Source organism: Syngnathus acus, chromosome 2 (assembly GCF_901709675.1).
Source record: "Syngnathus acus chromosome 2, fSynAcu1.2, whole genome shotgun sequence".
Classification (NCBI taxonomy): Eukaryota; Metazoa; Chordata; class Actinopteri; order Syngnathiformes; family Syngnathidae; genus Syngnathus; species Syngnathus acus.
In genome coordinates this window covers 17,064,764-17,075,161 of record NC_051088.1, presented here as the reverse complement: position 1 = coordinate 17,075,161, position 10,398 = coordinate 17,064,764, and the positions used below count along the sequence as shown (strand labels likewise).

The 10,398-nt window shown below is 43.5% G+C and overlaps 2 protein-coding genes across 2 annotated transcripts; one reads left to right on the top strand and one right to left on the bottom strand.

Moving 5' to 3' along the window:
* Positions 1–63: 63 nt before the first annotated feature.
* LOC119133603 (UDP-glucuronosyltransferase 2C1-like) lies at positions 64–2,804 on the bottom strand. Its single transcript, XM_037269606.1, has 2 exons — positions 2,651–2,804; positions 64–1,983 (listed from the first exon to the last, which is right to left on the bottom strand). The coding sequence occupies exon 2, from the start codon at positions 1,979–1,981 to the stop codon at positions 383–385; it is 1,599 nt and encodes a 532-aa protein (XP_037125501.1). The 5' UTR covers positions 1,982–1,983; positions 2,651–2,804; the 3' UTR covers positions 64–382.
* An 887-nt stretch (positions 2,805–3,691) lies between these two features.
* Positions 3,692–9,922, top strand: pfkfb1 (6-phosphofructo-2-kinase/fructose-2,6-biphosphatase 1). The gene is made up of 14 exons (XM_037269616.1): positions 3,692–3,844; positions 6,893–7,018; positions 7,104–7,200; positions 7,271–7,337; positions 7,420–7,494; positions 7,584–7,640; positions 7,836–7,957; positions 8,030–8,237; positions 8,311–8,457; positions 8,665–8,769; positions 8,943–9,072; positions 9,133–9,195; positions 9,268–9,332; positions 9,513–9,922. Exons 1-14 carry the CDS (start codon positions 3,790–3,792, stop codon positions 9,570–9,572), a joined length of 1,377 nt encoding a protein of 458 aa, XP_037125511.1. The 5' UTR covers positions 3,692–3,789; the 3' UTR covers positions 9,573–9,922.
* The last annotated feature ends 476 nt before the right edge of the window (positions 9,923–10,398 follow it).

The following is a 10,398-nucleotide window of genomic DNA, read 5'->3' as shown; positions in this document are numbered from 1 at the left end:
GCGTGTGCGTGTGCGTGTGTGTATATATGTATATGTGATGTGCCTCCTCTCGACCCTATTTTCTGTCACTTCCCCCAATCAGCCAGCAGAGGACGACTCTTAACTTTTGAATTTCTCAACTTTCATATTCCATGCTAGAGCAATCCGGACACACATTTGACACAGGCAATACTGCAATTGGCTGGCAACCGGTTCAGGGTGTCCCCCGTCTACTACACGCATACATATAGTGATATTAAGATTTGGATTAAGTTGGCTAAGGTTCCAAAAGCTGCATTTACAGCTTTATACATGGACAAAGCTTCAGACAACTCTTATGGCAAAAGTCATAATGTGAATGTGACAAGTCACAAACTTTCCTTGTGGGGCTTCTTTTCAGGAATTACTGTCTCTTGGATTTGAATGTGGAATTCTTGGACCTCACTAAGCGCTTACAGAGACATCTACAGGAAACCCACATTGATGCAACGAGTAGAAAACAAAAGAGCGCAAGGACAGCGATCACATCCAAGGAGTGATAAGCGTACCATGGTAACTTATAGGAGTCTGTGCGCAGATGTGGGGCACCTCTATGCCTCATGACGTACTCTATCCAGAAGACAGCAGTGTCAACGGGTTTCATGGGCCTGTCGCGATGAAGTTGGGAGAGTTTGATCATGTTCTGCTTGTAAGACTTCTTGGGATCGACAATGTTCCTCAAGGAAGCGGTGAAAGATTCCACGTCGAGAGCCGCCACATCCACAATCTCGGCGCCTCCCCAGGCCTTCATCCGCACCATGTTGTCATGCTGATCGAAGATAAGCGGAATCCCCAAAATCGGGACGCCGTGGTAGATAGCCTCGTAGATGCCGTTGGTGCCCCCGTGTGTTACAAAGACTTTGGTCTTGGGATGGCCCAGTAAGTCGTTCTGAGGCAACCAGTCCACCAGTCGGGTATTGTTTCCCAGAGTGGTGGGTCGCTCCCCGATATGCCTCCACACGACCTTCTGAGGGAGGCTGGCAAAAGCAGAGGCAATGATCTCAGATAGCTCAGGACCCAGGTCGCCCAGCTTGGTTCCTAGAGTCATAACCACCACTCCGTGTTCTCCAGAACTCTGCACAAAGTCCTCCAAATCTGCCGGCAGAGGTTTGGAGGGCTTCCCCTGAAACCCTCCGATGTAGACCACATTGGGCATGGTGGGGCGTGGGAACTCAAAGATAAAGTCCACCCTCATCAGCCAGATATCGGCTCCCTGCATGAGAGACATGGGACTGACGTCCCCTCCTAAGTAGCGATTGCACACGTCTCGGTAAGGCGGGTTGGCCACAAAATGGTGCATGTAGATCAGAATACCATGATAGAAGACATTGTTCATTCTTTGGAAGAAGTCCATTTTGTCCGTGTAAAGGGAGAACAGTTGAGGAACGTAGGACAGAGGAGACGGCGCAACGGCAAAGTGAGCCTCTCCGTTAAAAATCCAGCGCACATTGAAGACCATGGGGAGGTCCAGATAGTGAGCCATTAGCACCCCACCCACAAAGGCCGGGTCTGTCAAACAAAGATCATATCTACTTTCTTTCAGTTCCTGGATTAGAGTTTGATTTTCAAATATGCTGACCATCATATGGGCTACAGATATATGGGTCTCCTCGAGAAAGTTGAAAATGTTCCTGTAAAACTCCACAAAAGCCCACAGCGAGCCTTTGTGCCGCTGAATCTCGATGGACCTCTCCAGGAAGGACGTCATGCTATTCTGGCTCTCGATGTTGTTGGACTGCTTCACCTCGATGGTAATGGAGGTGTAGTGGGGAGACTTCTCATGTATGTACCAGCTGGTTGAGGTTCGCAACACTGTGATTTGGTGGCCTTGAGAATGAAGGGCTTCCAGCAGAATTTTCATGTTGATCCAGTGACTTCCTTCGGTGGGGTAGACAAAGATTTTACCGCCCCAGCATGTCGCGGAACACATCAGCAAGAGTGCCAGACTTGGATATGGTGCCATTGCTTAAAAGGACACACACACACAAAAGCTGTTAGCCAGAAAACTGAAAAGTTAAACTTAAATCTCAAATTCCAAATCAATGTAAAAATATTAACCTTCTGGGTATTGATATGCAGATGATAACAAATGACAAAAGCACCAAAAAAAGTCTTTTTTTTTTTTTTTAGGGTGACTTAATTGTTTCCCTCAAGCTTAATATTTAGACTACCAGTGTTAATATTATGCAAATCTTTCCTATAAAATGTCACGATTCAATCAATGAATAAAAGTCATTTAAACTTGAGTAACCTATTACTCTACACAGACAACAATAGTAAATGTATTACTTTTAAATGCAAGTAACTAGTTATATGAATTGAAATAAATTACATTATGGATGTAAGCTGCCCAACATTGCAATTCAGACAATTATTCTTTACGCTAGTAAAAATGATGCCAAATATATCATGGCAATTGCTGACTGACAGGTACGAGGCCAAAAGTCAAATAACAATTCATGCAAAATGAAGATCTTCCGTTTATAGGTCAGTCCTGTTTGCTTTTTTCTAATGCAACACAAATGTGGAAAATCACAAAGAAGATCGAATCACTGCACGCCGATGATGAAAGTAGTGCCTACCTACGAATGATGAAACAAATCTGACATTTTGGCAGTAAAGCAGATCTCACCTGAGGCCTTGTCCCGCACTTCGAGAGAGAAGACTCTCGTGTCTGCCGTTGTGGTGTAGCGCTTGTGCTGAGGTTATTTATGCAAGTGGAAGTCAATGTGTAACTGCTCCAATATCCCGCTTGTTTTTCCAATGTTTTTGGGGTCATTCTATGAGACTCAGTTGGTCAACATTTGGAATGGAGTCACTGTTTTTAAAGAGCAAGTTCAAAATCAGCAGTCCTATAGGACCAAAGTGAAAGATTGTAAGCTCCAAACTTGCTTTTCATCTCGAGGAGACTGGATTATTTCAATGGTCTTCCGACGACTCATTTAAACACTGCTCCAGGTCTGTAAATCATTAAGAAAATACTCATTAAATATAAACCCAGGAGAGCTTTGGGGTCTGCAGACTCTGGTTAATAAATTCATCCTAGCAAACAAGGTGAACAGGAATTTACCAGTTATGCTGCATGAAAATTGAATAAGTTGCCATCGGAATTAGGCAAACCTCGTTAGGATAAACAGTCTGGAAGATGAATGAACAAATATTTCACTCTACGGCCTTTTAGAAAATTTGGAAAGCTACATTGTATTCATTTCTTTTGATTTCAAATGTATTTAAATCTTTTGGTTGCACAAGTCATTAAATGTTGTCAATATATATTAGTTCAATCAGTTTCATAAGCTACTTTTGTTGCCTTTGCGCTGCAAATGCAATAAAAATGTATGGCTTATCTATTGCTCTTGCTCTTATACACATAGAATCACTTCCCACTTTCTGAGTGACCTTTGCACTCGCTACCCACCCTCTGGGTGCTACAAACAAAATGTATGGGTTATTAATTGCTCTCTATGTCCGTCTTCATACACATGAAAAGACTTCTTACTTTTTGAGTGACCTTTGCACTAGCTAGGACTCGCCCTTTTCATGCTGACTGTGTGTGCGTGCATGCATGTGTGTTATGAACTCCAGCCCTGGCAAACGTTAAAGGACATCAGCAGTGCGCTGCTATCGTATGTCCGTCCATGTGTCACGAAAAGAGGGCTGCAACGGGTGGGGAGTGGGCTTTGCTGGCAAATAACTTGGGCATGAGGGGCTTGATGTCTTTAAAAAGAGCATTGCTTCTTCTGTCCCGGGTTGCGTGAGCTCAGCTGACGGATGCACACGATGGAGTTTCCCCAGCCGGAACAGACAGTGAGATGCAGTAGCACAGGTGAGGTCGGATGTGAGCTGCGGAGAGCATCGGCCCATTTATAGTTGTCTTGTAAGCCTTGTGTTAGGGGACAATGAAGTTCTGAGGTTGGGGTTTGAATCTGGCCTTTGACCTTGTGTGTCGGGTACTCCACTTTTCTCTTCCGAAAACATGCTGGCCAGCTTTATTGAAGACTTTCAATTGGCAAAAACAAGTCTGCTTGCCAACCCCCGGGCAACGGATCTAGGATTTTTTTTTCTCCTCTCCCGGGGCTAAAGGGAGGGGGCGATGCTAAGACACAAATTTAAAAGTACAGGATATTTTATAATATCAAAGAAAATCACAGAGGCGCTTAACTTTGAGCTTCACATGTTTCTGAAGAGGCTATTCGCCACCCCTGAGTGTACACAGTCAGATTCCCAAAATAAATTCACGCCGTATCATAACGTAGTTCTGCCACATGTTACATTACTTAGCCATCACACTCAGTAAAGAAGCACAAAATAGTCTTAGTGTGACAACAACATAAACCACCACAGGGCCAAAGAAAATGTGCGGAAACTGTTATTATACTGGTGATGCTTTTGTTTTGAAGGCCTGACTTTGGACAGGATATTATGCCAAATGGAGACTTGTTTTACTTGAGTTGTTAATACATTTTATATTTTGCAGGTTTTTTTAACAACTGTTAAAGCCTGTCATACTTGACTAACAAACAAAACCAGAGAATAGAAAGTAGAATTTTGCAGGTATTTTGACAAACTGACAATTGAGTCGCTTAACAAGGTCGGCTTTCTTGAGGTGCAAAGTGCAGCAATGATTACACTTTATCAGTTGTGATTTGTTGTGTAGCCTCGTTGTTGAAGCCTTCTTTGTGAGGCCAAAATCATACGTGCTACGAGGCGCAACGATAAAGAAACGAGACTTTGGCAGCCGTGGCCTTAACTGATTGCCAATTGTTCCAGTGTTGCGCAACATCTTGCCACCATTCTGGTCTAATATTATTCACTTCTTTTACAAAATCTGGTTCACATTCTTCAGTGTAACCGCTGTTCCTGCTATTTTTTTGCGCTTTATAATCCTTAAGATTACAACCAATACATATATTTTAATGTTGTGTTGTCATCAGAAGTAGCAAGGAGTAGAAGGTTTGAATTTCTTTTTTTTTTTTAAATGCAAGAAGGAAAAATAAAATGATGTTGTACTGGCTTTTGTCAGACCACCAGAAGGAGCACTGGCGCAATGTTTGAGTAGACTCGGAAGACCCTAAGTTTGAGACAATCTCTTGGTTGCTTACATGATGGATCTTCTTGAGTTCAGAGAAGGGTTAGATGGACTGGTCGCCAGCCAATCGCAGAGCACCTTCATACAATCAGTTTCCCCCTTCCAATCAGATGTGCAAGCTAGGCTGCAGGCATCTGCAGTCTGACATCACCGTCCACATTTGTCGCAGGCCATTAAAGCCGCCAAACAGACATAGCTTCCCTTCCTTCAGCAGGAAGTGTTTACTGTCGCTCCTCTGCGTGCATTTAATCACCATGAATGAATGAATTCATGGTGCAGAAAAGATGTCAGCTGTGACAGGATTTCGTTTCAACACGATCTTTTGCTTAGTCACAATTTTGTCACTGATACAAACACAAAAATACACTTCTTACCTTTTCAAAATAGGCTTGGAGCTTTTTACAACTTTTGTGGATGATGACATGACTTAAAAAAGATGTAACTAGAGAGAGGTCAAGTCATCTGGCTTTGAATCATTGATTGATTGAGATTTGGGGCTCTTGGAAGGCAAATAAATGGGAGTAAATTGAGATGGGCTTGGGAGATCATTATTTCAATAAATACCTTTTGTAGCATTTTTGTTTGGTGGTGTGCCTTTTGTTTGTCACCGTCAACAGATTGATTTCTTCTTAGTCCTGCATCCCACACATGCTGGCAGGGGATCCAGACAGTGTTGGTGCCATCCGATCCCATGCCAGCCAGACTAGACTCAGTATAGGCTCAGTCACTGACGAGGCCCATTCAACATTTTGCACATGTGGCATAATCCATTGATAATCGGACAGACTGGAGGCCAACAAGCCCCCACCCCCTACCGCACACACACACGCACACACAGACACACATACACGAGCCATCCGGGTACGTTGGCGGCACAAACGTCTGCAGGCTGCCTTATAAATGACTGCCCCTTTTCCGTTTTAATCACCATGAGCAACAGCAGAATCGCAACAGGGTAAGAGTCAAACCCACACTTTTTTTTTTTATCTTGGAGATTTGTCAATTTAAAAGGGAGTTTGCAGTTTAAAAAAAATCACTACAAATTTGTTAAAACTCATTGTGACTTGAACATAGAATGTGATAGTTCTGAGCAGATCTGGGGGGGGCAGCCCTCAGCCCTCATGAGAATAAACCGTTCGGAAGAATGAATGCATGAATGAATGAATGAATGAATGAATCAAGGAATCAATCAAGGAATCAATCAAGGAATCAATGAACAAATGAATCAATGAATCAATGAATGAGTTGTGGGTGGGTGGGTGGATGGATGGATGGATGGATGGATGGATGGATGGATGGATGGATGGATGGATGGATGGATGGATGGATGGATGGATGGATGAGTTTACTCCATTAATTTGGGCTTTTCCAACCACAGTAAGATGTGTCACAAAGTTGTTCTTCATCACTGTCCACACTTGGGAATGATCTAGAAGAGATTCTAGAGGTGTCACGCCCGTGCCAGAGCACGCCCGGCCGTCAACTTCCCTCAGGCCACACCCCTTCATTATTGTCATGTCTGTCACCTGCTCCCTCTTGTTACCTGATGTATGTAAACCCTGCCCGTGACTTCTGTCGGTCTGTTTGTCTGTTTGCTGGCCGTGAGTCTCTGTCCCGTATGTGTCTTCGTTTCCCCACCTGACTCCCTTCCAACTCCCTTTCCCTTCAATAAACCCCGGTTCAAGCTGCATTCGGTCGCCTGGCTCCACTCATTTCCTGATAAGAGAAGTCTACCCATCAAAGAAAATACACATCATGCTTGAATGATTCATATTGTGTTTGTAGCATCAGTGCCGCAGCTCTGCAACTCTCCTACACTCATCGTCATGGTGGGCCTGCCAGCTAGAGGGAAGACTTACATCTCCAAGAAACTCACCCGCTACCTCAACTGGATCGGAGTTCCCACGAAAAGTTGAGTTTCACAGCAACCAAAAATCAGAAAGGAAAAACAATCAACTATTGAAGCAATATTTCATTTGTTGTTGATTCCCACCAGCTTTTAACGTCGGCCAGTACCGCCGCCAGGCTGTCAAGACCTACGAAAACTTTGAGTTCTTTAAACCGGACAACGAGGAGGCCATGAGGATTCGCAAGTAAGGATCGACAACTCAGTGACTTGATGATGGCGTTAAAGAAGCGTCAACGTTGCGCCTCGCTTCACAGGGCATGCGCGGCAGCCGCTCTTAAAGACGTCGCCGCTTACTTCACAAGTGACCAAGGTCACGTGGCGGTGAGTCGGAGCAATGAACCTTCACACTACCCCTGATTTAAGTAGCAATCTTTGCAGATAATAACAAACGCATCTCACACAGGTTTTTGATGCCACCAACACCACAAGGGAGAGAAGGGCAATCATCCTCAGTTTTGCCAAGGAGAGAGGCTACAAGGCAAGTGCAACTGGAAAGAAAAAACACCCACGGCCATCCTCTGTTTTTAAGTGTCTGCATGTGTTTCTTTTAAAAATATTTGTGCCCAGGTTTTCTTTGTCGAGTCAATCTGTGACGACCCGGAAATAATTGCAGAGAATGTCAAGGTGAGAACTTTTCATTTCTTGTAGATGACTCTCAAAAGACCTGATCCCGCAGTTCATCCAAAGTGAGCAGACCAAAATTGTTATGTACACCATCCCTTAGTCATAGTGCATTTAAGTTTATCCGCAAATGTCACCAACTTTTACTAGCAGTGCTTGCATGCTCCATTAAATATCCCAAACTCACATCCTTTGCAGCAAGTAAAATTCGGGAGCCCAGATTACGTGAATTGCAGCATGGAGGAAGCCATGGAAGACTTTCAGCAACGCATTGAGTGTTACAAGTCCAGCTACATGCCGATAGATGACGAGAAAGACAGGTCTAGAGCCGGGATGGAGACGATGCTCTGATGACACGACATGCGCCTCAAAAATTTGTTTTCATGGAACAGGAAGCTCTCCTACATCAAGATATACGAAGTAGGTAAAAGATATCAAGTGAATCTGGTCCAGGATCACATCCAGAGCAAGATCGTCTACTACCTAATGAACATCCACGTTGCGCCGAGGTCCATCTACCTGAGCCGCCACGGGGAGAGCGAACTCAATCTTCTGGGTCGCATCGGCGGAGATTCTTCTTTGTCCGCCAGAGGATATGAAGTGAGTGGAAGAAGACCGTGCCTAGATTCATACAATCGGTTTCACTTGACTAATTGGGAATCCATGTGTGCAGTATGCTGCTTCTTTGAAGACTTTCCTGCAGAGTCAGAAAATTCATGACCTGAAGGTGTGGACCAGCCACATGAAGAGAACCATCCAGACCGCACACACTCTGGGGGTCCAGTATGAGAAGTGGAAAGCTCTCAATGAAATAGATGCAGTAAGTTCCATTCTGATTGGACAGTAAATAAGGTGACCACAAACATACAATCACACATTTAAGAATTATTCTTTTTATTTACCACTCAGCATTGTTTCTTAAAATTTGGGCCCAAGAACAAACAATAAGTCTCTTGAGGAAAAAGTTTATTTTTTATGATATAAAGATTTTCTCCATAGAATTTTTTTTTTTTCCTGCTGCCCCAAGGGTGTGTGTGAGGAGTTGACTTATGAGGAGATTCAGGAGCGTTTCCCCGAAGAGTTTGCACAGAGGGACCAGGACAAGTTTCGTTACCGTTACCCAAAGGGTGAGGTAAGGCTTCCCCTCTACGCACTTTTTTTTTTTTTTGTAAAAGCAGTCATTGCAAGTGCTGCATTTGGAAATATATTCCATGATCCCATTTTACCTGGAAACCGGCAAATGCAGTATGGCTGAACGTCAACATTGCCTTGAACGAATACAGACAATTTCTTTCTTTGTGTCAGTCCTATGAAGACCTGGTCCATCGCCTGGAGCCCGTCATCATGGAGCTGGAGAGGCAGGAGAATGTTCTGGTCATCTGCCACCAAGCGGTAATGCGTTGCCTCCTGGCCTACTTCCTGGACAAAACTGCAGGTACATAACTCATCCCATCGGCACATTTCCTTCATAATCAATCTTTTGCTCTCTCTGAAGACCAGTTGCCCTATTTGAAATGCCCTCTCCACACGGTGATGAAACTCACACCAATAGCCTACGGTAAGTGCTCGCTGTTTGGCTCTTTGACATCACGTTCCGTGTCTTGATGTCCCCCGATGTTCTTCTTTGTAGGCTGCAAAATTGAGTCTTTTTACCTCAATGTAGAGGCAGTCAACACGCACAGAGACAAGCCTACGGTAAGAACAAACCCTAAACCTGTTTATAAAACACTAAATGCTTTAACATTCTATTTAGGAAATTCTCCTGTTTTGATTAAACCACAATTTTATGAGTGCTATTTCAGTCACTTATTGATTACGAACTCCCCATTTTAATGTACTTATTGAAACTACACATTGCATATGTTGCTGTTGCAGAACGTGGACATCAATAGGAACCCAGAGGAAGCGTTGCAGACGGCTCCTGATCACATTTGAACAATGGGAAGATGGGATACGGCTGGCATTTTGGACCTCCACAAGGATTCAAGCGTCCTGCGCCGAGCGGCTTGAAACGTTAGTCATCGACTGGCATCAGCTGGAAGGTGGATTGCGTGGCTCCATATTCTACATGATTTGAAAACGTAGTTTGGAGGGCAGACGCTATCTTGCAGGGATCCCTTCCTACCTGTCTGTATGTATATCAAGATGAAGCCAAATTCCATTTGACAACTGAGTTCTTAGAATTCCAACTAGCATACGTTTCACCCATGCGGTTGACACAATGCCAAAGTAATTGATCAGCAATGAGAAATATTCAAAGTAGGCTGGTCAAATAAGAGTCCATTGTAATGTTTATATTTCCATGTGCTCCTTCTCAGCAGTATGATGGAGGTAATTCCCATTGATAGTCTTTAAGGCAATTTTTGAATGTAGTCTGTTTCAAAGTCTCAATCGTAGTCCGCCATGACAGTCAGCTCCACCTCCCTATTTAAAGCATTGCCGATGAATTGTCTGGAAATTACCGAGCCTTACAAGACTTTGGACCAAGACTTTGGCCTGGATGTGCTTGGGTTCTTCACCTCATTTCAGTCAACGAGAAAGTAGCCTGTGTGAAGTGTAGCGCCCCCACTACCTTTGTGAAATATTGCATGTTACAAACCACTAACTGGATCATGAGTATGATGCATTGTAAATGTGAAATTAAATATTGGTTTTGTATGATAAAGGGATGGAAATTTGAATAGAATGTTTTTATTGTTATATCTGATTTATCAATTAGTAACAAAAATATTTGACAGATTAATTATTAAATGTTTACATA

Bases quoted from the DNA above. Each gene is read 5' to 3' on its own strand.
- LOC119133603 (XM_037269606.1), bottom strand. From the start codon at position 1,981: ATGGCACCATATCCAAGTCTGGCACTCTTGCTGATGTGTTCCGCGACA.
- pfkfb1 (XM_037269616.1), top strand. From the start codon at position 3,790: ATGCACACGATGGAGTTTCCCCAGCCGGAACAGACAGTGAGATGCAGT. The intron at 7,201-7,270 runs GTAAGGATCGAC...CTCGCTTCACAG, and splicing joins GAGGCCATGAGGATTCGCAA to GGCATGCGCGGCAGCCGCTC. The intron at 8,770-8,942 runs GTAAGGCTTCCC...TCTTTGTGTCAG, and splicing joins ACCGTTACCCAAAGGGTGAG to TCCTATGAAGACCTGGTCCA.